The sequence below is a fragment of the Chelonia mydas genome, chromosome 3, assembly GCF_015237465.2.
Source record: "Chelonia mydas isolate rCheMyd1 chromosome 3, rCheMyd1.pri.v2, whole genome shotgun sequence".
NCBI lineage: Eukaryota > Metazoa > Chordata > Testudines > Cheloniidae > Chelonia > Chelonia mydas.
In genome coordinates, this window is record NC_057851.1 from 160523600 (window position 1) to 160550238 (window position 26639).

The following is a 26639-nucleotide window of genomic DNA, read 5'->3' on the forward strand; positions in this document are numbered from 1 at the left end:
CACAAATGACACCAACTAGTTGTAAAAAGGTCATAATACTGATCTTAACCAACCTGACAGTCACTGGAGGAAAGAATAAGTTAACACATGGCAAAAAAAAATTAGGAACATAAAACACAAAATAGTAACATGGTATCTTTTGTTTGTATAAAAACAGTAATGGGTAAGGGCTTATCTACACAAACAATTAATTTGGGGCAAACTGGTGTGTGCATGTACCCTGGACTAGCCTGCTGTGAACTAACTGTCTATGTGGGCCCTGCTGATATTCATTAAAAATTCGTTAGTGCACTTTAGTCTCATTTCAAAAACGACTAGATCAAAGCACATTAACAAACTCTAGCGGTTTAGTGTAAACACTACCTATGCTGACAGGAGGGATTTTCCTGTCAGTGTAGGTAATCCACCTCCCCGAGAGGCAGTAGCTAGGTCGATGGGAAGAATTCTTCTGGCAACCTCTTGCTGTCTACATGGGGACTTATGTTGGTTTAACTACATTGCTCAGGGTATGGATTTTTCATGCCCCAACCAACGTAGTTAAAGTGACCTAATTTTCTGGTATGGACTATGCCTCAATCTAGGAAATTTGGAAACAGTTTTGAAAAAAAAATCCAACAAGAACTGTACATATTTCCCTGCCAGCTAGTCACAGTCAAATCGTAATTAAATTGTGACACAATGCAGTTCAGTTTACAATTAAGCATTCATATATTTCCAATTATATCTTTTATTGTAACCCTTAACATTGCTGTTTTTGAAGAATAAATGTTTTACTCTAAATTCTGCAGTGTTTCTGGGTGGCTTTTTCTTTAATCACAGCATGTGATTTTTTGCCGGCTGTGTTTCTTCATCAAACAGCATTTCTCACATAAAATGAACCTGCACGTTAACTATTACATTCCTAACGTGTTGGTGAAATGTTTGACTGTGTGTCTTGGCAAAGTCAGCAGCATTTCTTTTCCACAGGTGGAATGATATTGGGAATATAGTACATAACAAGTCTTCAATCATCGTAGAGTTGATCAACAAAGACGAAACCGTGCTCTTTCACACAGTAAGCAAAGTACCTCAACAGTATCAACAGAAAAACTTTTCAGTATATCAGAAAGACTGAACTTCAAGTCCCAATATCTGAATAGAGCTGAGACCTCACTCCCCTGCATTTGGGTGGCAATCACAAATTCAGTTGGTCACCTGCTCACCCTTTCCAACATTTCCATCACTTGTATTTGGAGGGTGAACTCAATTTATTTTTTACTTTACAATGTACATAATACCTTCTAGACAGCCTGAAATCCACTCTATTGGGAGCTCTGTGGACATGACTGCCTTTTGGATGAAATGTCCATGGCCCCTCACCACGCCATGCTCTCATAGCTGCAGCTGCCTGAGCAATGGTGGAGCCTGTATACGTGCTCTCTGGAGCTCTAGGAGGGACTGTGCAGTGCTCTGAGAAAACTGCAACTCCCCATAACCCCCAACACAGGCCAGTGTGTAAATTACACAGCCTGGCTCTAACCATTCTTTTTGTTTTTTCACTGTCATTAGCAGCAAAGTGGCTGATGCGTTTCAGTGGTCCAGGGTTTGAGGGCACTGCAGATGTTCTTGGCAGCTGACTTTGTGTGTGGCATCCCTTAAAAGGCATTATTGCCGTTGAATTTTTAGAACACGCTTTTGGTTGCTGAAATCAGTTCGTTGTAATAGCAGCAGAGTGAATAATCAGACGGCTTTTCCAATTTTTCTTCTTGTGTTTTAAAGGATGATATTGAAAATGCAAAATATATTTCACGGCTGTTTGCTGCAAGGCATAAGTTTTACAAACAGAATAAAATCTGCACAGAGTGAGTATGCATACTTCAGATTTCTTTTTCAGTACACTGCATTGGAAGTGCTCTGATTTTTGGCTTGTCTGTCATTTAAAAAAAAAAAATGTGCAATTACTCTTTACCCTCTCTCCTTTTTACTAAGATATAACAAAGGAATAATTCCTGTACCATATGAGGCCTATGTATCACTATATGCCGCTTAAGTCTATTTTGAGCCCTTAGTAATGCACAGGCCTTGAGCTTGCCCTCTGCACCCTAATGAAAGAGGAATGGATGGAGCTTAGGTTGTATAGTGTAGGGACAAAGGCCAGTTTATTAGCTGCAAATATCTTTCAACATGTATCCACCTACTGGAGTGGAGAGCTGTGATTTTAGAGTTTGACATTTTTAGAATAATGCTAGGTTATAGAGCAATGCCATGCACTGAGAGAATTCCCTGTAAAGTATCCAACACATTGATTAGTTAACTGTAAAACTGCGAAGAAGCTCCCATCATCATCACCACAGTTCTGTTTACCCAGATGGACATCCATCTGTTCTGTTGGGTGTTGTCATCTGTTGGAAAATGGAAGGCCAAAATAATGGAAGGAAAGACTAGAAGGTGTGTGGGGGAGTGTGTGCGCACATACGCGAGCATAAAATAAATTTTCAAATGGGGTAAGTTAGTGGAGGGCTTATGAAGAAAATTCTAAATATGACTACTGCCTTATCACCCAAAGAAGAAGCTTGTAGTTGATCAGATTTCAAATGCCTTCTACTATTCTTGGGAGTTGGACATGTTTCCAATATTTTATTTATTTCTTGGTAGAAATATGTTTGCACTTTCATAATCCAACATTGTGGATTTAATTTTGTCTTGAACAGTGTGATGGATTGGGTCACAGAAACCCCCTTTGGAACTGCCACCTGGTGTGCTGGGACTACCTCTGAGCCCATTTTCCCTGCCAGCTTGGGACTTCAGTACCTTGCCTGCTTGTGCCAGACACTAGCCTGTTACAAACACAGACCCAGGACTGAACCACGTCCCACAGAAGCTGCAGGCTTAACTGAAAACAACTTAAGAAGTGTTCCCAATGGGCTCCAAACCCCAAATAAATCCATTTTACTCTGTATAAAGCTTATACATGGTAAACTCATAAATTGTTCGCCCTCTGTAACACTGAGAGAGAGAGAGAGAGATGCACAGCTGTTTGCTCCCGCAGGAATTGCTTGCTTGCTCTGGGTTAATTAATAAGTAAAAAGTGATTTTATTAAATATAAAAAGTAGGATTTAAGTGGTTCCAAGTAATAACAGACAGAACGAAGTAAATTACCAAGCAAAGTAAAATAATACACGCAAATCTAAGCCTAATACAGTAAGAAACTAAATGCAGGTAAAGCTCACTCTTAGAGATGTTCCAATAAGCTTCTTTTACAGACTAGACTTCCTCTTAATCTGGGTCCAGCAAACACTCACACCCCTGTAGTTATTGTTCTTTGTTCCAGTTTCTTTCAGGCATCTCTTTGGGGTGGAGAGGCTATCTTCTGAGACAGCTGAAGACAAAATGGAGGGGTTTCCAGGGGCTTACATAGTCTCTCTCTTGTGGGTGGACATCCCTCTCTCCCCCTGTGTAGAATTACAGCTACAAGATGGAGCTTTGGAGTCACATGGGCAAGTCGCATGTTCATGCATGACTCAGTTCTCTACAGGCTGAGCCATTGCTCACATGTTAGCCTGAACGTTCCCAGGAACGCTCAGATGTGAATTGACATCTATCAAGGTCCATTGTTAACCAAGTACTTCCATTTACTTGAATAACCCTTTCACACTATGTTGACCAAATCTGCCTTAGGTTCTTTCTACAGCAAACACTTGAAATAGAAGCATAGAGCCAACTCTCATGACTTCAGATATAAAAATGATAAATGCAGTAGAACAGAACCTTTGCAAAGATATGTTACATGGGATATCTAGCGTAAAACATATTCCAGTTATGTTATATTTACACTTATAAGCATATTTCTATAGAGCATTATGGGGTGCAACATCACACACAGTTTGAGGAGCAAGTTCAAAGGGAAGCTTCTGATTCTCTCCTCTAGAAAAACAAAAAGCAATGTGAAGGTTAAAAGGGTAAAAAAAACTTTGAGCGGATCCTGGAAAGGAGCATATTTCTACTTTGAAACTATATACCAGGGTCAACACAGAAGATTCTCCTATTACAGTAAAGGCTGCTTAAATTCAGACTTCATAAGCGGTGGCGTTTGCTCAAGTTATTTATCCCTTGACATTGAGGGGTAGGTGCTCGGATACCATAAGTCCAGTATAGAGAGACACTTCAGATATATAACATCTAAAAACACTTGCATTTTTCTATTTTCAGATAAAAATAAGTAGCAAAATGAAGTTGCTGAGAGAAATAAATAGGACTAAAATACAGTTACTAAGTTAACTGGTTTTGTCCTTGCACCACCATTTGTGTTAGAGTTACATGTATTGATAGCAAGCAACATATTGCAGTGTGTTTTCTGACTGAACACTTTTCCCAACTTCTGTGTTAAAATGACTCTGTTGTTGTTTGTATTTCCTCTGTGAGCATTTCCTCTAATCGCACATAACATCATTCACCAGATCAGAAATTCTAAGAGGAGAAATTCCACCTTTCCTCTCTACACGTAAGAACTATATTTCTGACTCCTCAAAGTTTCTTTTCTTTCCCCCTTCCTTTTTAAAGTATTCCCACTACATCTGGCTACTCCAACATTATACCTGCCTCCCTAGCTTTGTCCTTCAGCCGCTCTTTCCTCTCTTGATCTGTGCACTGCCTTTTTGTGATTTGCTGTGACTTCTCCAAGATGCTCTCAATGTTTTTTCTGTTCACCTGTATCATCTTGAGAGCTGGCCCATGCTTCCTTAAGAGACGTCTACGTTTTACATTTGTCATTTATAAACCAGAGTTTATTTTCTTTCCCTTGTTTCCAATTAGGCCAATAGGATAATGGCCAGAAAGCATGTTTATTTTGGAATAAAAATACATCTATACTTAGAGCAGGAACTGAATTATTTCCATCTGTTTTATTTGATATATATCTATCAATAAGGAATACCTTTCAGTATCTTAGGCTCTTATTTTCCTCAGCCAGTCTTGAATCAGAATTTAAACTTTGTAGTAAGACCAGTTCCTAATATCTCTCTCCACTTTTCCCCACAGACAATCAAGTTCTCCTCCCCCTATCAGACGGCGGCCCACCTGGAGTAGGTCATCCTTGGTATGTACTATAGTGCGGTCTTCAATAATAATGCTGGTATTGCTGATACAGGGATGGGGCAATTCATGAGATGGGACATTTTCTAAAGTTCAAATATATTGATTGACTAGACATCGGCATTCTTGAAACTCATTCCTGCCATATTGCCTACAGGAATTGCGTTCATTTAAATGGAACAAATTAGTACTACTGATTCTAAAACTTATAGGCCTTGGGGCTTTAATGTTTCTACTTGTCCTGCAAAAATGGAACATCTTTTCTGCAGGAATGCAGTGATGTTCAATGGGATTTGTCCTGCAGGGTAAGAAATCTCCTGCAGGTTGGTAGAATTTGAAAAATCTATTACTGTATACGTAACGGAACCTCAAAACATACATACGCCAAAACTGAATCACTGCATGATTTTACAGTGTGTTGCCCTGAACCCTTCCTCTGTCCTCTATTTTTTGTCACCCTAAGGTGTCAAGTCTGCATTTAGACACTGGGAACTTTATCTCGTTATGTGTTTCTGTGAAGTGCCTAATATTTCTGAGTAAAAATTTTACAATCAGTACATAATTCTGTGATTCAATATTTTCTTTCTTTTGTAAATCCACGCAGCTAAATAGAGCTGCTTTCAATTTTTGACAATATTTTTAATTGAAATTTTCACAAAAATGAGACAATTTTCCTAGAAATTTTTGCAAACATTATGTTCCATTTTTCAGCCAGTTGTAGGGATAAGCTTTCTTTTGCTGCTACATTTTTCTCCCAGCACCCTTGAACCACCCCCAAGAAATATCGAATTCCAGCAGAAAACCTGAGAGAGAATGCAAGGTGCAATAACATTGCCAATCCCTTCCATAGAGGGCAAAGATTATCATGGCTGTATAAAATGGTTTGCTTGTGAAACAAAAGAAGATAGGCTTCCTTCTTGCCTCATTCAGGCCCAGTAATGAAGTACAGTTTTCTTGATTTGTAGCACCTTCCTGAAGTAATAAATCTTATTAGCATATGTCTGTGTGACAGTCAGTGTTGGTAGTTCTGTTTTTGACACCTCTTTTCCATCCACAGCAGCTGTCCCTTTTCAAGATGGGCAGTGCCTGTGTTTTAACAAAATCTGTACCATTTATTCATTCTGTTCCTTCTACAAATCTGTTCTAGTCCATTCTATTTCAGTGGTATTAAAAGTTGTCAAATTTTCTCTCCAAAAGCTTAATAGTTTTCACATGTGGGCAGGTACCTATGTTTTAAACTAATAGTCCTGTCCAGTTTCCTTTCCAAAACTGCCTATCATTTTAAGCTTACTTCTAGAGAGCTATTGGTTACCACAGTTTGGTTATTGCACTTTCTGTGTTACATTCTTTAAAATATAAAATTCTTATTCTCTGCTAATTTGCTTTATGAGCCTTGATGTGAAATAGCTAATGTAAGAAAATGAAAGGGCCCTTAAATGCCTTATGATCTGATCAGCCTCATCTTTATCGCAAAGAAAACAAGACCCTCTTTCTATCAGATATGGAAAATGGAAGCCTACATTTTAACAGGAAAAATTAATCATGCCTCCTTTGTTTAGATTCTATGTGTAAACTATTGGCAAATGAGAAAATGGATTGAGAGCAATGAGAAGAGGAATAGGTGACTCTCCTCTCAAAAACAGCCTGGTTTTCTCTCTGTTCAAATGAACTTTCACGTGCTTCTTTTTAAAAGTAGTTTTGCTCACTTGTTAGAGTAGTTGTTCTTTATAGCAATTAGCCTTGCAGACAGCCTCCTCGAGCTGTATACAGCAGTTCTAGATAGCACTATCACTACTCCTTGGTCTTCTATGGTAGCCTTGTAATAAATCAGTAGGCAGAAGTGGGATAATGAAGTGAAGTCTGTGGTGTGTCTCTGACATTTGACAAAGTGGCCTGGATTCTCATTTACACTAAGGCCTCCTTATACCGCTTTGGCAGCATAATTACATTTATACCCACTTCAAGCCCCTTTTATACTGCTCTGTCATGGTCTTGATGATAAATGAGAATCGGGCCCATTAACTCTGTACTTTTTTATTTCCATTGAGCAAAAGTCTGTTTACTCTAGCCAAAATTCCAATGACTCTCACACAGGTGGAAGAAAGCCTGTAAGATGCTCTAGTGTGGTTTTGTTTTTTAACCCCCCAGTGATCCCTGAATTGGATTTCTGACTCCTCCAGGCTTCAAGCTACTCCCCAACTACTTCAGGGTAGACTGTTTTGTCTGGTCTCTCAGAAAAGTCCTGCTTTTCCAATAACAGAAGAGTCCTTCAGACCAGTCCCACAATAATGTGGGATTCAGCTTGTTTCCTGTATTTCCTAATATATATGATACATTCCTAGCAGGAGACCCGTTCTCTTTAGTGTGAAGGCTTTTTTTCTGGCTCAGACCTACGTAGGCTCCTTCAGCGCTTGCCAGACTAAGTTCTGCCTCTCAGGCTGCCAGTAGAACCATTCTCTGCTGCCTAGAGCCATGCTCTTCGGAACACCCTCACCTGTAACTGGGTCCAGCAGGAGCATTTCCTGTTTTCCTCTGGTTCTGACTTAACCCTTTCCCTGTCATATTGCGTGCAAGGATTTAGATGCCTCATCACAGTCGCTTTCACTTTTTTTATTCCCCTGATCCCATAGAAAATATAGGTGTAAGCCGAGCCTATCTCCTTTTTCGCCCGTTCAGTGGCTGGCTGTCATTGTTCACCTTTGACTCTGCACAAAGGTGAACTGTGCCTCTTCTCTCCTTGAAGCTATGGGCTCAGTCAGTATTTTGCTCTCCTGGAACCAGCCTGTGTGAGAGGTGCCTCTGAGGTGGTTCTGCAGGTACATTTGCTCAGAACTCGGAACAGTTTGTCTCTCTCTGAACACAACTGTGTGTGCTTCCATAAACTTCTCAACTTAATCACACCCACAGCCGAGGTGGCTGCAGTGCCATCCTCCAAATACTTCACTTTATGCATGGACAAAACTGCTGATTATGAAATCATCCATGCTTTATATTATTACCTTTATTATTTATTTATTATTACCTATATTACCTTTAAATAATCCATTGATTTAATACTAAAGCATCCCTGCCACTGATTCCTACCATATCACAGTGCTAGCTGCAATATTTATCAGTTGGGGGTTTGCTCACTGAAATTCTGCATTCAAGACACTGCGTGACTCTGCTGAGCCACCTCATGTTGCTATTGCCTTTGCCCTCATCTCCTACCTACTACTCCTTGTGTTTTTGTCTCCTCTTGTTTTTGTCAAAGCCTCGTTTCTAAGCTATTCAGGGGCAAGGACTCTGGGTGAAAATGTTGAAAAGTAAAGTGAGCAAGGAGCCTTAATCCCATTTTCAAAAGTGACTTATGTGTTAGAGAGCTTAAGCCCCAGTGATTTTCAATAAGAACCAGGCTCCTAAGTAGCTAAGTCACTTTTGGAAATGGGATGTAGATGCCTAAGTCACACAGGCATTTTTGAACTCATTACCCTGTGTCTTTTGTTTGTAAAGCTCTGTACACTTCTGCAGAACTCTGTAAGAAAACGTTCTGTATTGCGGAAAGAATCAAGAGTAATTTCTTCTGCACTTCATATTCAAAAACTGTGGCAAAGCTCCAGTTTGCCGAGGTTATTCATGTTTTTTTTTTTTATTTCAGCCAAGACAGCACCCATTTATACTGCCACCTATGCATGTCCAGTGCGGAGAACACTACACTGAAACAAACAACTCACAAGGTATTTCCTTTCAGAGATCTGCAGCTTAATGTGCCAGCAAAGGGGCTCTTGTTCATCAGATCTTGATTTCCAGAATGCCATCCTCGCCAAATGGGAGTTAGTATCACTCCTCCACAATAACTTCATAGTTAAGGTTGCAGCAGGGTTCTGTTTAAAGCCCAATTTTCAAATTTATCTAAAATACACCTGCACCGTTAGATGGGCTTGGAATTTGGCATACCAGTTAAGTGCTGTGGGTAGAGTTTATAGGGCATGTTTGGGGTCAGTTAGTCAAGGGGTTGCCAAGTTACAGGTCTCCCCAAATGGCCTGATTTTAAAATTGCAACTTTCTTATACTGCTTTTTTCTGCAGATCAAGTGAAACTGGGGAGCTGATGGGGGAGTAGATCCACATAGCCTGTATATTACTTGATGGCCTTTGCTCTGTTCTAGTGCCTGTCACCAGAGTCAAGCTTCAGAAGCGTGTGAATAAAAAGTTGTGTTTTTGGCTCTGTGCAGGGTTAGCCTCAGAAGGGTTGTCTGAGGAAAGTATGATGGCTGGAATCTAAGGAGTAGAGAGAGATTCTCACAAAATATCCTGTAGCCTAGTGCACTGGCCTGGGCATGAGGAGACCATATGTTCTGCTGACATCTGTTTGTATTTCCATGCATTGTTATTGACATACCTCTACACTAGGGAGACACAACTATCATTTCCCACCACCCCTTTTGGCAGATGAGATGATGGAAATGTTGCACCAAGTCACTTCCACTAGAACTGGAAACAGAGCCCTGGCCTCTAATGTGGCAGAGTCACATGTCGTTCACTTAACCACCCTCTCTTTTTAAATGATTTTCTCAAAGCTATGTCTGCATACTGTGAGAGACACAGCTGAAGTGCCCTAGCCAATCATGTCACATGATGGAATCTTAGTGTAGTGATTGTGTCTCGTGCATGAGGCAGGGGCCATAGAAAGGAATGGACTGAGACGCAGCAGGAGTGGACTTTACCAAAGACTTCTCATATGATGTTGGGCAATTGCTTACACCAGAATCATTGGAGGTGGCCATCCTTCTGAGTCCTGTGAGATTTAGGAGGAAGGATAGTCCTATGGTTAAGACACTCAGCTGTGACTCGAGATCTGATTTTTTTTTATATTCCTGCCAGTGCCGAAAACTCCCTTTGTGACCTTGGCCAAATCATTTAATTTCTGTGCTTCAGTTACCTGATCAGTAGGCTGTTTTGCTTCCTCGGGGGCATGATCAGCTTGCTTTGGCTTGCTTAGAGTCCTGGAGACAAGAAATTGGTTTGATGTTGAGGAACCTGCTACAGCCCTGGAGGGACACCCCGCCCCCCCTTCACAATCTCTGCTTGCTTGGGGCAGGGAGGGCAGTATATCAAGAGGAGACCTCAGAGAATGTTCAGTGGTACAGTAGCTCTGGGGCCTAGTGCTGCCAATGGTGGGATGTATCTTTAGATAACAGCTGTGAACCTGTTGAGAGGCAGATGGAGGAGGGGGAAGAGAGAGTTCCACAACCACTTCCTCCACCTTAAGAACCTGCCAGAGGGTCTGGATCTGAACTGTTTCAAAGCATGGGCGTGATTTGGATCTAGGATGTAGGTGCAGCCAATGATACAGACAGTGTTCAACCTCCAAATGTTCCGAAATTGCAGGAACGTTTGGATCTGGAGTATTGTTTTGATCCCATTTCTGACACAAGTAACAAACTACAGCGTGCGGGTGTATTACAGCATTTTGGACTTTTTGGGGGGATGGAAAGAGCACAATGGATTCTGGAATGTGAGGCAAGGTAGAGAAAAGCTTGGGGTATTGGGTACAGGAGTGGCAAAACAATCTGAAAGGCCAGTCCTGAGACCACACGTCCTGCACGGATGTACACAAGGCTGCCTCTTAATCACTGGTCCAGAATGCATTTGAAGTTTTGGTGGTTTTATTTAGGAAAGGTTTTGAGGATCGTGACATTGAATGTGCCCTTGTTTGTTAAAGTGTCCTATTCTTTATCTCTACCATACACAGACAGCATTTTCCATGGAAATGAAGAAACATTCTATTGTAGGTCTCAGACCAGCTTGGACAGGTGTCCCATGGACTTCAGCTACTTAAATGGTAATGGGCCAAATGGCAGTATGTGCAGTGCCCACAGCATGAACTCCCTCAACCGTTCACAGAACTTTGTTCAGGCGTCTCCAATGTCCTCCAATCTCAGCATCCCAGGAAGTGATATCATGAGAGCAGACTACATCCCCAGCCATAGACATAGTGCAATCATAGTGCCGTCCTACAGGCCGACGCCAGACTATGAAACTGTCATGAGGCAAATGAAGAGAGGGGTTATTCACATGGATAGCCAAAGTCAATCTTTAAGGAACCTCAATATTGGAAACACACATGCTTACAACCAACCAGAAGACCTGGTTTACAGCCAACCTGAGATTCGAGAGAGACATCCCTATACCGTTCCTTATGGGCCGCATGGTGGTTATAACAAACCTGTTGCCCCGTCTGACCAAATGAACCCTAATAATGCTGTGCAGAATAAGGCAGCAGCCAGTGCCATATCCCACACAGTTAGCACGCCAGAACTGGCTAACATGCAGCTGCAGAGCAGTCAAAACTATAGTACTGCCCATATGTTAAAAAACTACCTTTTCAGGCCACCACCTCCATATCCACGTCCGCGTCCTGCCACCAGCACACCTGACCTAGCGAGCCACCGTCATAAATATGTCAGTGGCAGTAGCCCTGATTTGGTTACTCGGAAGGTCCAGCTCTCAGTGAAGACATTCCAAGAGGACAGCTTGCCAGTGGTTCATCAGTCACTCCAGGAGGTTAGTGAGCCCCTCATGGCAGTCAAACATCATGCAGCTTTGAACAAGCGCCATAGTTTGGAGGTCATCAGCAATATGGTACGTGGTATAGAAGCTATGGCTTTAAAGACTTTAAATGCCCCTCTGCCGCGTAGAAACACTTTGCGAGAGCAGGTGCAGCCAGAAGAGGCATTGCAGGTGGAACATGCAGTTCAGCAGCTCCCTTGCTACCATCACAAGAAGACGTTCTCGAGTGCCACGATGCTGATACACAGCAGCGAAAGCGAAGAGGAAGAAGAAGCTGCAGAATCAGTGTCACAGATAGCACCGCTCCACGAAAATGTGGAATATAGTGCTCAGTTGCAAGCTGCTTTGGCTAGAATACCAAATAAACCTCCTCCTGAGTATCCCGGGCCACGGAAAAGTGTTAGCAATGGAGCCCTGAGGCAGGACCAAGTAAACATTTCAGTGGCTGTAGCCAGGGCCAAGGCCATGAGGCCAGGGCCTACCAAGGCCATTAGTGTGTCTCGAACTGATCAAATGACAATGAATGGGTCCTCACTTGGACCATCTATCTCAGAGCCTGACCTCACGAGTGTAAAGGAGAGGGTCAAGAAAGAACCAGTGAAGGAAAGGCCTGTGTCCGAAATGTTTTCTATCGAGGACAGCATTATAGAAAGAGAGATGATGATGAGGGTAAGTATCTTTCTCTAATGCAGAGGCTTCTTTGAACCAAAGAACCAACCTGTTTTTTTGTTGTTTTTTTTAATCTCCCAAAATGCGTAACTGAAAACGGTTATATCCTAAACAATGAGGAATGTAAAACAGCCTTATGCAGAAAAGAGTTTTTGACAGTCATAGGATTAGCTGGAAGGTAAAAGTGAGTAAAAAATGCAGGGTCTGATTCTCCATTGCCTGGCTGCTTGTGCAGTCATTTAGAGCGCTGTAATTTGAATAGGTTTGCAATGCCATCACCAGTACGAGTGGAGAATTCTGGTTCAGTAGCATATTATCCCTACTTTGCAGGGAAATAAAGCAAAGCACTGCATAATATGCAGTGTTAGTGCGGAGCGTCCAACCCATGACATTTAGATGGCTTATCGCTTAGGATTGTTGCTTTGACAGTGATGTAGCATATGCTTAGCCTACAATTTTACTTAACCTACGTGACTGAGTTTTATGAGGACAAAACTTTGGTGGCACTAGAATTTGGATTGCTGATTTTCTAAACTAGTGACTTGAAGCACAACAAAAGGAGCAATACTGCTAACTTGAGGAAGTAGAGATGCTGTTTTTTCTTTCTCTGAAGCGTGTGGAATGGGAATCCTTAAATTCTCATTCAGTTTCCTAGAACAAACATAAGATGCTTACGCAACTGCTTTTTCCTGCACAGCTGCACACTACAGCAGTTTTCAGATGAAAGTACCAGCCCACAACACTCAGTTAATGAATTATGCGCATACCTGGCGAGCACAGTGTTTAAAGAGATTAAACTGATAAGAGTGACTAACTGTGAAATGCTATTTTTTTAACAACTTAATTTAGACATCCTGCATTACTGACATGCCTTTTTGAAGAGACTTATTATTGAGTGTCCATCTCTTCTGCTTGTTGTAGGAATACAGAACATATGTTCCCTAAAATATAATATAATAAATGGACAGATATAAAGTCTGGTCTTCCATAGACCTCGATGATAGACAGCAGGGAAGGTATCAAAATATAAAGACTTAGTCATGGGCTTAACTTTAGAAACTGTGAATAGTCCTATTGAAATCAAGTTAAGAAAGTGCATATTTCTTTTTCAGGATGGGTCCAAGAGCAGAAGAAATTTTGAATCCATTTACATTAATGTGATGTCCAAGTGATCTGGGGGTGTTTAGGAAATAATACTAGCCTTGCTGTTAATATTCTTCATGGCGGGGCTATTAGTCAGCAAATAAAATGAGGTTACTTAATATCTACGTTTAGAATGAAACACTTTACTATACCCCCGGGGATTTTTCAAGCTTGTTTAGAAAGCTCCCATTTTGTTATCACTGATTCTTGCATTTGAAATAATGATTTAGAAGTAGTGAGAACAAAATTATTTGTTAGTCTGAAAGTTGACGGGCCCTCCATTTCCTTTGAGTTCTGCTAGAACAAATGCAAAAATGGATCTCTCAAATCCTGAAAACTGTCACTTCCTAGATCATTGGTTCTGATTCTTGGGGTCAAGGTCTCAAGATGGACCACAAAGCTGTATCCTAGAGATTACGTTATTCCCTACAGTATCTAAGCTTTTATTTAACAAACAAAAAAAAAAGTTATAAACTTTCTGCTTGCAAAATATAAACTCTCACATGTAAATACTGCAGTAGTAAGGCTTTTTAACTGTGTAGCATCCCAGAATATATTCAGTAAAACTATCTGAATTATATTTTTTGATCTCTTTCAGATATGAAGTGGTCAAAGGGTTATGCATTGAGTGTAATTGTCTTCCTTAGCTGTAGACAGCCCAAGGAATTCAAAACAAATTTGTGTGTGTGTGTGTATTACAGCATTTTAGACTTTTGGAGAGACCAGAGAAGCACAAAGGATTGTGAGACTGGGCACAGAGGATTCTAGATGTGGGGAAAGAGAGAGAAAAGCTTGGGGTATTGGGGCCAGGAGTGGCAAAATAATCTGAGAACCTCCGTTCTGGATATTCATTCAGTATTAGATCAACTTTGTTCACCCCATCAACACCATGTGCATGTTTGCTTTTTGCAAACAGAGGTTATTCTCTTTTTTTATGCTCAAATTGCTTTTAAAATGGTTTCCAGTCTAGTTCAGGAATCACATGACATTTCTACCTCTTTCACCATGGACACTGAAAACTATCAGCTAACCATTTGTGAATTTGGTGCCATGGCTGATCCCGTAAGCACAGAATTCACCATTTTCACTTTGGGACATTCTGTTTTGTCCAAGACAGCAGATTTTTATGAAGCCATAGCAGAAAACCAAACGGAAATTGGGCAAAATTACCAGATCTTGAACTGTCTGTAAATCTGGTAAAAACATGGCTTTAATTTTTGCTAGTTTCACCAGTAGGATGAGTATCTTTATGCAGTTATGGCAAGGTACCTAATGGCAATGAAAAAGTTTGCAGACTGGCCCGTTCCAGAAACAATCCATTTACTATATGCCCGTGGGGAGTGCTTTTCCAGCAGGAGAGCTTGGACCATGCTGTAATAGCAGTTTTCAAAAGCAGCTGTGATCCAGACAGCCTTTGTGCATTGCTTTCCCCCAAAATCAGGCGGGAAGAGTCGCCAAGAGAATGAAATGAAATATTTCCCCCTCTTCACCTTCCTGGAGTTGTGGCCCTCCACCTCTTAGATGTATCATTTCCCACTAGCCACAGAACGAAATTAGAACTCAAACTCTCCATACAGCAGTGTAATGTACTACATGAATATGATGTAAAGCAAGTTCTGTGCATCACATCATATTAAAATATGTTTTTAAACACCATGAGATCATTCTTAGCATCCAGTATACAGTGGGCACCATTAACAGCTGGACATTTACCAAACACAGTAGTTTAAATTTACCAAAGTATTTCCCATTCTAAGCATTAAACAAACACCTCAGCAAAGATAAAACTTGCAGTGGGGCAAGCAGTGTATATTTTTCATGGTTTTCTGCTGCAGTAAATGGAATTGAACACCGTTTAAAACCAGTATAGGATATGTTTGCATAAGTATTGCCATCATGACGTGGTGGGATGATTCTTTATGTCCTGCTAGCAATTTACCATTACAGAAAAGATGCCCAAGATTTGTATTTGCAATTCTTTTGGTAGCAAGTAAGCTATATTTTACCTTTGGATTGTTCCTTTGAAATTAAAATTCTGTGCTCATGTAGGAGTAGGCCCCTGGGGAATAATAGGAAGAATTGGAGGTTTTATTTGAATTTACTCTGCTAATGGTGATCATCTGCATTCCTTGGCTAGAGAGTTGCAGATTTTGGAGATTAAAAAAACATTCCAGTGTTTTACTGGCATTATAGATAACACAGAGATGAAAAACATGCCTTTTCTTGCCAAAAGAATCTAGAGAAACAGAAGATGGCAGGCCTGGAGGCCCAGAAGAGGCCCTTGATGTTGGCAGCGTTAAATGGACTCTCCGTTGCTAGAGTTCCAGTGCCTGAGGATAGCCAGGATGAAGTAGCCAAGGTGCCAATGGATGAGAGGGTAAGAAAGGTTCACAAAGTGCTATTTATTCCATTGTTTCTAGCAATTGTATGCATTTGAAGTTTTAAAAACTGGAAACTGTTACTGGTGGCCACGCTGAGAGCACCATCAGTGATGGAGGTCTTTGGTATTGTCACTGCTTCGGTGAGGCCAAAATCTTGGGTGATGAACAATTGTAAGAGGTTCTGAATGCCCTCTGAAGTCAGTGGAAGTTGAAGGTGGTTTGCACCTCAGGGAGTGTTCAGCGTCGCACAGGATCAAGCCCTAAATCTAAAATATTGCACATCTCCTCTTGGCCAGGGAGGTTGATACACCAGTCACTCTTTGTTGTAACATAATGTGCTGAATGATGCATGTAGGTTGCTGAGAAGAGCCCTAGTTGCAGTCCAAGAGACAAAAAAGATTCATTCTTAATGATTTCTCTTTGCATTTCTGTGTATGCATATGCATGCAATTAAAAACAAATAAAAATATCTGTGCCATTAACTGATTTTTGTGCATGGAATTTTGCACCCTATACAGTTTGTACAAGTAAATGACAGCAATTACATATGGTAAGCCCATTTCTCCCAGATACACATCAGAGGTTCTTCTTTGAGTGATTGCTCATGTTCATTCAACTTAGGGGTGTGTCTGCTCGCCACATGCACCAGTGCCGGAAGTGTTTCCCTCAGCAGTATCCGAAAGGGACCAGCTCTGGAGCCCCCTGGAGTGGCGCGCATATGCTGCAGCATATAGGGCACTGCTGGCCCCCTCCACCCTCAGTTCCTTCTTGCCGCCAGCGACTGTGCATGGAACTGATACTGCTTCAGCTAGAGCTGTTGCTTTTCGTTAGTTCGAACTCATTTGCCTCTTGCAAATATTACTGTATATAGATTCCCTCTAGTTTATTCAACCTATTTGTTAAGTTAGATAAAAGGCCCATGCCCATTAGCGATCCACATAATAGTTGTTTACAGTTCTTGGTTGAAGGTCACATTAGTGATAAGTGCAAAATCTGCAAGTCCTTCAAGCCCAGGACGAAGAAGGAATGTGACATTCATTTGAAGGTGCTCCGGATGGAGTCTGCCCTTACCCCGATGCTGGAGCAGTGCTCTGATTCAGCGCCAAGTACCATGACCTCAGTGTGCAGCGCCCTGCCAGTACCATCTATGAGCCGGCACCGGTTTCCTTCCATGGCTCCAGCCAAGAAGCCCAAGAAGATGGGGCAAGGAAGGTTTCCAGCTTTCCGCAAGGGAAAGGACAAGTTTGGGGTGGACCAAGGCCCTGTCTTGGGTGCCTCTTCACCCACTTTGGGATCCCGGGGCCCCAGCTCAGGTCAAGCGGTGTAGCCCAACCCGCTACCTGCCGGCTACCCTGGATAGTGGTGGAGGTCCTCGTCAGCTCCAGGTGCTGTCCACGCCGGAGGCCCTCCGAGCAACGCAAGACATTATGTCCCTCCCAGTGCTGGCCACTCCAGCCCCTGCGGGGTCCCGGGGTAAACCCGCATTGGGACCACCACCACAGTCTCCACCTTTCCTGTAGCATTCCCCATTGCGGGGGACGTCCCGCCAGTGGTTGCCCTCACACACCCGACACGCTTCTGACCATGATAGGTAGAAGCCTTGCAGCCCCATCCCCTCTCTGGACTTGGGACAAGGGCAGAGAGGCTCGAGGCGCAGCTCGCCGGTGACCGGGCGCAGACCTCTGGAGGCACATGTCCCCTGGCAGGAGTTTCGGAATCAGTGCCCAGAATCTCCACGGCACCGGTACTGCTCCAGGGACAGGTAGGGGGACCAACGGTACCATTCCGTGGACCATCGCCGATCCCCCAGGGTGGCATCACTGCATGCGGCTACATCTTCGTGACGCCAAGCCCGCTCTAGTTCCCGATCCTGCTCCACATCCTGGTACTGCTCGTTAAGCGTGAGGCATAGATCGCTGGCCCAGGGCTGTCGCAGGTCCGCCGAGTGCCACTAGTGCCCAAGGTCCCAATTCAGACGCTCGTCGAGGTCAGCCAGATCCAACTCCAGGAGGGGCGACCGGTACCGATCAGGACAGAGCCACCAAGCAGCCCTGTGTTTGTCGCAGGGGAGCGACCGCTCGGACTTTGGCTTCGGTTCGGAGCAAGGTTCCCTAGCGGCAGGACAGGCCCCAGCACCTACGGTGCAGACTACAGCTGCAGCACTGCAACCAGGCCCATGGCCTCAGACTCCGTGGCCGGCACAGTGGTACCCATGGGGGGTTTGCTTAGCCTTCTCAGGCCGCGCGCTCAGTATCTGGAGCTTAAGAGAGACTGGCTACCGCCCTCTCCCACCCCACTGCAGGTTACAGGAGGAAGTGGGCGAGCAAGCTGCCGGACCACCTATGGGTGACCTACCAAATTGTTCCCTGATCCTTCCTCCTCTCTGTTTGCCAACCGCCTTTCTTCCTTCCTCCCTGCGTGGGCATCTACAACATTGGACCGATGGGTCCTTAATATGGTGGCTGGTTACATCCTTCCGTTACTTTCTACCCCCCCCTTCCCACTCCCCCTCCCCGTCCCTCTTCAGAAACCCCCTCATGAGAATCTTCTTGTACAGGAGGCAGAGGGTCTACTACAGCTGGGTGCGGTGGAGGTAGTTCCTGTGGGGTACAGAAACAAGGGGTTCTATTCCTGATACTTTTTAATCCACAAAGCCAATGGCAGTCTGCGGCCCATACTAGACCTGCAGGGCTTGAACCGCTACTTAGCGAAACTGAAGTTCCGCATAGTCTCCCTAGCTTCCATCATCCCCTCCCCTGGATCCGGGAGACTGGTACACCACCCTCAATCTGAAAGATGCATACTTCCACATCACCATCTTCAAGGGACACAGACGCTTCCCCTGGTTCATGGGAGGTCCCGACCACTATCAGTTCGCGGTTCTTCCGTTTGGCCTAGTGGCAGCACCATGGGTATTTACCAAGTGCATGTCGGTGGTGGAAGCTTACCTCAGACGTCCAGGAATCCAGATCTACCTGTACTTCGACAACTGGCTCGTCAAGGGCAACTCCAGGTCCAAGGGGATGTCGTGGTGCTGCTTGCCATGTGCCGTCACCTCGGCCTGTTGGTGAATGACAAAAAAATCCATGTTAGTTCTGGTACAGAGGATAGAGTTCATTGGAATGATGCTCGACTCAACCTCTGCCAGAGTGTTCCTGCCACTGGAGAGATTTAGGACACTGACGGATGTCATCACGGAAGTCTCCACGTTTCCCGTGACCACGGCCAGGGTTTGCCTACACATACTAGGTCACATGGCAGTGTGTATGTGTGTGGTGTGCCACGCCAGGCTCCAGATGCGACTCTTGGAGCAATGGCTGGTGACAGTCTACTCCCAGTCCAGGGACCACCTGGAGAAGGTCGTCACCATCCCCGCGACGGTACTTACCTTGCTGCGATGGTGGACCGACCCTGGGAAGGTCCTGGAGGGAGTGCCCTTCGTCAGCATTCCTCACTCAGTTGAGTTGGTTTCGGATCCCTCGGACCTTGACTGTGTGGAGCACCTTGGCACCCTCCAGACCCAAGACGTGGTCCCCAGAGGACTCAATGCTACACATAAACGTCAAAGAGCTCAGGATGGTGTGCAGAGCATGTGCGGTCTTCCTACCTCACTTGTCAGGCAGAGTGGTCAGAGTCCTGATGGGCAGCACAGCCTCGATGTCCTACATCAACGGGCAAGGCAAAGTGTGATCCTCGGCCCTTTGCCAAGAGGCACTCCGTCTCTGGGACTTCCTCATCGACCACGGAATCCGTCTAGAAGCGTGTCACCTTCTGGGGGCCAGGAACACACTAGCAGATCAACCAAGCAGGGACTTCTCCTCTCAACACAAGTTGTTGCTCCACCTGGAGGTAGCCGGCATGATTTTCCAGAGGTGGGGAACTCCCCAAGTGGACTTATTTGCCACCAGGCAGAACAGGAGGTGCCACAGGCTTTGCTCCAGATGAGGTCTGGGCAAGGGCTCCCTTTCCAATGCCTTCTTCCTGCCATGGGCAGGAAGCCTGATGTATGTGTTCCCTCTGATTCAGCTCATCAGCAAGGTACTAGTGAAAATCAAGAGGAACAAGGCGCATGATCATGATCGCCCCGGCATGGCCTCCCCAGCATTGGTTTGGGATGCTTCAAGTTTGTCAGCGATCCCTCCGTGGCCCCGGCCAAACCGACTGGACCTGCTGTCACAGGATCACAGCTGACTCTTGCACCACAACCTCACGTTTCTCCACCTCACAGCGTGGATGTTGCGTGACTGAACCTGAATGAACGGGCCTGTTTGGTCGGAGTCCAGAAGGTCCTCCTCGAGAGTAGAAAGCCCTCGATTAGGCAGAACTACCTGGCAAAGTGGACAAGGTTCTACTGCTGGGCGGCCGAACGGTGCATCTCCCCTTTGCATTCTTTGGTGCAGTCGATCTTGCTGCTTCATTTAAGGAACCAGAGCCTGGCGAACTCTTCTGTCAGGGTGCACCTGGTGGCCATTTCGGCCTTTCATCCGCCAATTCAGGGGCAGACTGTGTTCTCTCATGACATGACGGTCAGGTTCCTTAGAGGCCTTGAGAGGCTTTTCCCTCAAGTCCGGTCCCCATCCCCTTAGTGTGATCTCTACTTGGTTCTGTCTTGACTCACGGGTCCGCCCTTTGAGCCTTTGGCCTTGTGCTCCCTATCTCACCTATCATTGGAAGGCAGCTTTCCTGGTGGTGGTGATATTGGTGAGGCAAGTCTCCGAGCTGTGAACCCTGACCTCGGAACCGCCATACACGATCTTCTGTAAGGACAAGGTCCAGCTCCGTCCCCACTCAGCTTTCCTTCCCAAGGTGGTGTCTGCTTTCCATATGAGCCAGGACATCTTTCTTCCGGTCTTCTGCCCGAAGGCCCATGAGACTAGTGAAGAGAGACGCCTTCAAGCTTTAGACGTCAGAAGGGCCTGGCTTTCTATCTAGATCAGACAAAACCTTTCTATAAGTCGGCTCAGCTTTTCATCTCTACAGCTGATAGGATGAAGGGCCTCCCGGTGTCCATGCAAAGGATTTCTAATTGGATCACCTCTTGCATTCGGACCCGCTACAATTTAGCGTGAGTCCCTCCGCCGCCGATCATCAGAGCCCACTCGACAAAAGCCTTCCTGGCACACATTCCAATCCAGGACGTCTGTAAAGCCATGACGTGGTCCTCGGTACACACACGTTCATGGCCCACTATGCCATCACGCAGCAGGCCAGGAATGATGCTGGGTTCAGCAGAGCTGTGTTGTAATCTCCATGTCCGTGAACTCCTTACCCTCCTCCAGGGGTACTGCTGGGAGTCACCTAAGTTGAATGGACATGAGCAACACATCTCGAGGAACACCACTTACGGAAAAAGGTAACTGTCTTTTTTTGTATGTGCACAGAAATGGCAATGTACAGATTAAGACCATGTTTTGAAAATGTGGACCTAAATTAATTGCGAGAAAAGAGTGACTATTTTTAAAGAGAATTTTTTCAAAAATATACTTGAGATAAGTCCATTTATGGAATCAGGATTGTTAACTAGAAGGTTTTTGCTTTATCTAGCACCAGAATCTATAACTATAAAAAGAGAATGTACTAGAAACATAAAATTCTCTGCTGATTTAACTACACTGAATCAGACAGAGTTATGCATTCTCATACCACATAAAACTGTGTATAGTAAGCAGTATAGCTCCAAGCAAAAAGACGAGAACATCCTAGTTTTTGATGATTCGTTCTGTATTGAGATAAAATACTGCCCTATGATACTTTTGCAATCATTCTGTCTCGAAAAATTAATTGATGAGAGTATTCCTTTCCTTCTGTTAAATCACAGTGCAAAATCTTGAAGAGGAAGTTGGAAGAGGGGATGGTATTCACCGAATATGAGCAAATTCCAAAGAAAAAGGCAGATGGGATCTTCACCACTGCAGCATTGCCTGAAAATGCTGAGCGCAACCGCATCAGGGAAGTTGTTCCTTATGAGGAGAACAGAGTAGAGCTGGTGCCAACCAAAGAAAATAATACAGGCTATATCAATGCCTCGCACATAAAGGTAAAGGCTTTTGAAGCATAACATGGCACATGAAGAAATGTTAGGGGAGTGGGTATGTTGTTACAGGGATGGCCATTGTTTTCTAACAGAGGACTTGCAAAAAGTTATTTACTCACATCTACCTACGTTTGTCTAAAAAATGGGCAGGTTGTTTTACCTGGGACGACAATGTCACTACATCACATTCCTAATTTCAAGGCTTAGTGAACAATCATGAATTGATGTATTTATTACACTTCTGGGACCTAGAAATCATTGTACAGAAATTTCCTTACCTGTTGCAATGCTGCATAGACTAGCGGCTAAATGCTTGCGTTAAGCTGAAAAGGGCATTCAGCATATCTCAAATTTAACTAATGGGCTAGCTCTACCCATATTAGTTCTCACCAATACAATTTCCATCACCCTGACCCTGCAGGAGCAGCTGGTCCAGCGGGAATTTCCTCCCAAGGGAGGAGGATAGGCAGTGCTTCCACCAGGGGAAACTTTAAATGGAAACGTGCGGGGAGAAGGGGAGTGCACTGAATCAGTAGGAGTTCTGGCCCCAGAGCTTCTCTTTTAGTTTTAAATCTTATGGGGCTTGATTTTTAAAATGTAGGGCTGTTAAATGCATGTTTGCCTTTTGAGCATGTCCAGTGGTCTAGTAAATCAGACCCCTAAAATAATGACTTTCATTTAGACTGGTCATATGAGCATTCATATTGCCTTGTTTCAAATGGGAGTTTTGTAAAATGAAGTTATGTTACTGTTCAGAAATTCATTGTATGAATGGTTTAGGTACAGTCTGACCCTGTATGCTGCTTGTAAGCCTGCTATATAGTCATTTTCAGCAGTAAGCTGTCTCAGGGTGGCTGCAAACTCATTTTTATCTTCTCAGTTTCTAATAACAGCTTTTCAAGGCCCCCTGGTGATTATCACTCTGTTCTGAGAGAAGTCGTGGTACTCAGTTCATGCCAGGCTGGCATGTGGCTGTCATCTGGCATGTGGCATTCCCATTGTCCAAAGCTAAATGAAAAAAAATTAAATTATAATAATAAATAAACATTTTGTGCATTTACACCTTCGTGGAAGAAAGGCCTTTAAGTCCGAAGAGATGAGCTAATCTTAGTCATGATTTACAATATTAAATCCTGTTGATTCAAAATACCTTTCTAAACCAGGATCCTGGGGGGTTATCACTTTCACACCAGAGTCCTGGTGGGTAGCAGATACTGTTGTTTGGCATCATCTGCCATTGCTAGAATGATAGATTATTGAATCACATTTTTTTTCATCTAATTTGTGGGAGAAAAAATTTCTAACAATATAAATTTTGCCCATAAGGTGGTATCAGCCAGAAAAAGAATTTTCCCCAGCCAATTTTAAGAGTCCACCTTTCATCTTGTGTGTCACTATTGGACACACACTCATTTGAGATCTAGAGAGCATGCAGGAACATGCACTAATGTTTTACTATCTGACACTCTGGCTCTTGCCAGTATTTTCTCCTTGAACTCCTAGTGGCTGTTACAGAAGCCAAGCAGATGATCTTTTTGCTTAGAAGGTGAAATTGCATCTGTGAAATTTACCTCCGTAGCATAAAGTGTGTGCTTGCAGCCCAATACTCAATTTTTAATAACCTGCAGTCAGGGCATTAGAATGCAGTAAACATTCCAGGCATCACTCTCCCTCCAGACTATTTATGGTTCTATCCTATCTGATACCAGGAGGCTGGATATTTGGGCCAGAAGACAGACAGCTCCTATATCATTTTGATAAGATCCATGCCTGGAGGATCATGACCCCCTCCACCACTAAGTCTGCAGTCCCTGTGGGTTGTCAGCACTTCTCTGCTTACTTAACAGTGGCCTATCCTGTCAAGATGTTAAGCAGAGTCTGAATACAGGGACACAAATCATAATTTAAGTTATGGATTTTTAAAAAAAAAAAACTTTTTTGCTGCACTTAAAGCATAATCCAAAGATCATTGAAATTAATGGAAAAAGATTCCCATTGACTTTAGTGGACTTTGGATCAGGTTCATATTACACAAAAATGCAATCAAATAAAAAAATCATATATTGAATACAGCTACATATACAAATACGGGTCCAGATGTCGAGTATCTGAAATTTCAACTGGTTTTAAGCACTGTTCATTAATTATCTGGATTTGGCCCACAGATTGTAGTTACTATCCATACAGGAGAGTGGTGTATATGATTGAATAGGAAACAAAACAAGGAGCTAGATTTAAGGCTGAAAAAATCTTTCCTGGTATATTGAAAACAATAATTTAAATACAGCTCTAATCATTGTGGCATCTAAGTGCAAAAGCCAAACATCTAAGTTTAGTGTTGTTTCAGCAATACAAACTAAACTGACATTTCTTTCCTAAAATTTATACAAAGACTTGCATCTCAAGTATGGTACGCACTTAGTTTTGTCAGAGTTATTGATTGTTCTTTATAGCATTGGCTGCCAGAACCTTGATATCTATGGTTGTGTCAGCCCTTATAATATCAATCTTTTTCTCTGGGATTTATAACTTTGTCAATAAAAAGTTGCTCTGGGCTGAAACTTGGAATTAGAGGTCCCAGTCTGAGAGACAGAAAATATAAATATATATATATATATATTTTAACTTTGACAAAATAATGGGTTCACCTGGTTTTGTTTTTAAGCTGCTAAAGGTATTTTAAAAAAAATAATTAGGTTTAGTGACTTTAAATGTTTTTGGGGTTTTTTTACCTGAAGAATTGAAAAATAGTTTGGATATGAAAAAAAAAAAAGTGACGTTTAGTTGGTGATAGTGTTAAAATGGCAGATTTTTACACATATCGTTGAGTAAATTTTAAATTATCTAAGTATTTTAGAAGATTTACTTCATGGGAGGATTACAAATAATCTGTTTTAAATGGGAATTTTCAAGGTGATCTAACAGTACATTTTAATTATTGTACAGTATAGAGCATGTATATCTTGTTTCAAATATGCTTTTTAATTACCTGTTTATATGCTGCAGTGCAAACGCACCAAAAGTGTTTTTTCAAGATCTGTTAGGTCAATTATATGTATTGGGAAAGGATTTTCATAATTTACTTTTGAAAAACGGTTAAATGTGCCATATCTATTGTATGATAGATTGCAACCACTGAACTGAACACCATAAATTAGTGGAGGAAGAGAAATTCAAAGCAAATTCTGCTGGCATATCAGATCAGTGTATTATATGCAATGTGTGGGCATAACTGGATGATTTGGGAACAGGCTCAACTGCAACTTTGAAAGTGATCCACAGAACAGGACTACTTACTAGAAATAATTTTTGTCCATTATAAAAGAATTAAGCATGATCAAATCTAGTGACATCAGAGGACTAATCAGCCTCTTGCTTTCCTGATGCAAAATGTTCAAATGGTGCTTACAAAACTGTGTGTTATCTGCAGCCATGCAGTGTCTTTTAAAATGTATATAGAATCTGCCTAGTGCTCAGACTTTCTTTCAGAGCAATCATTGACGGCCTGATGCAAAGCCCATAGGACTCAACAGGAGTCTTTCTAGGGTATGTCTACACTGCAGCTGGGAGTGAGCCTCCTGTCCCAGGTAGACAGTTTTGAACTAGAGAGGCTCCAGCTGGCACGCTAAAAATAAAAGTGTGGACATTGCTTTCGGGCTGCAGCTCGGGCACTCAGGCTCATCTGAGGCTCACTCCCAGCAGCAGTGTAGACATATCCTTAGTGATTTCAATGGGATTTGAATCAGGCCCTTAAACAAAGATTTTCCTTTTTCCATTTGGTGCACTGCATTGTCTTAATTTTCTGCAAAAACAGGAAGAAGTATTCTCCTTCGAGGGCTTGCTCATGTCTATTCTATTCTAGGTGTGTGCACAGTCATTGGAGGTTTTTGCCTTAGCAGTATCTGTAGGGTCGCTTATAGCGCCCCTTGGTATATTAGGCGCCGCCAACCCTACGTTCTCTCAGTTCTTCCTTACCACCGTGATGGTTGGTCTTGTCTTGCATTACAAGAACATTAGCGGTTCTTAGAGTCCGTTGTTCTGTCTTCTTTGTTTTTAGTTGATAGGTACTTAGACCATTAAGTTAAGTGTTAGACTAGTAGTTTAGGAGTTAGAGTCCCGGCTGGGACTTTGCCTCAGAGCGGGGCATGCCCCTTTCCCCAGGCTTTAAGTCATGCTCAGCATGCAGCCAGCTGATGCCCTTTAGCAACTCTCATGATAGCTGTTTAAAGTGTTTGGAGGAGTCCCACAGAAAGGATAAGTGCAGGATCTGCAAAAACTTTCACCCTCAAACTCAAAAGAAGTGGGATATTCACTTGAGGGCCCTCCCTGTGGAGGCTGCTTTTCGTCCTACCTCAGAGCCCTCTCGATCGGACTTCATGCCTGGCAATTTGGCATCAGTGCGCAGTGCACCGCCAGCACCAGAATCCACCAAACCACCCTGCACTGTTCCCTTTCCCTAGTGCCTAAGGGAAACAGTCAAAGTCGACGGGCCTGCTGACACCGCGGAAAATGGGGGCCTTGGGCAAAAGACTAGTGTCAGGCCATGTGCCCGCCCTGGAATTGCTGCTGCAGTCGGAGCCCCTAGCCCAGCCAGGGACCCACCTCCGACTCCTGGGAGCGGCAGAGGGTTCTGATCCCTAGCAGGATCATCTGTGCCCAAAGCGGGCCTGGCAGCCAAAGAGCAAGTAAGCCGGCTGGCACCACAGACACCAAGCCAGGTGATGGACCCGGCTAAGGCCCTGGCATTTACGGGCAAGCTGGTTATGGGACCGCCCTCTAAAGCAGCAGAG

General features: G+C 43.4%; 1 protein-coding gene across 2 annotated transcripts in view; it reads left to right on the plus strand.

Moving 5' to 3' along the window:
* The window catches only part of PTPN14 (protein tyrosine phosphatase non-receptor type 14), a 175141-nt gene that overhangs the window by 127736 nt on the left and 20766 nt on the right, over positions 1–26639 (plus strand). For both annotated transcript variants that reach the window (XM_043543657.1, XM_007064750.4), the window contains 7 exons: positions 967–1054; positions 1759–1841; positions 5018–5075; positions 8709–8787; positions 10805–12291; positions 15668–15811; positions 21634–21852. In XM_043543657.1, the coding sequence (XP_043399592.1) occupies positions 967–1054; positions 1759–1841; positions 5018–5075; positions 8709–8787; positions 10805–12291; positions 15668–15811; positions 21634–21852 (2158 nt within the window). The remainder of the gene's footprint in view (positions 1–966; positions 1055–1758; positions 1842–5017; positions 5076–8708; positions 8788–10804; positions 12292–15667; positions 15812–21633; positions 21853–26639) is intronic.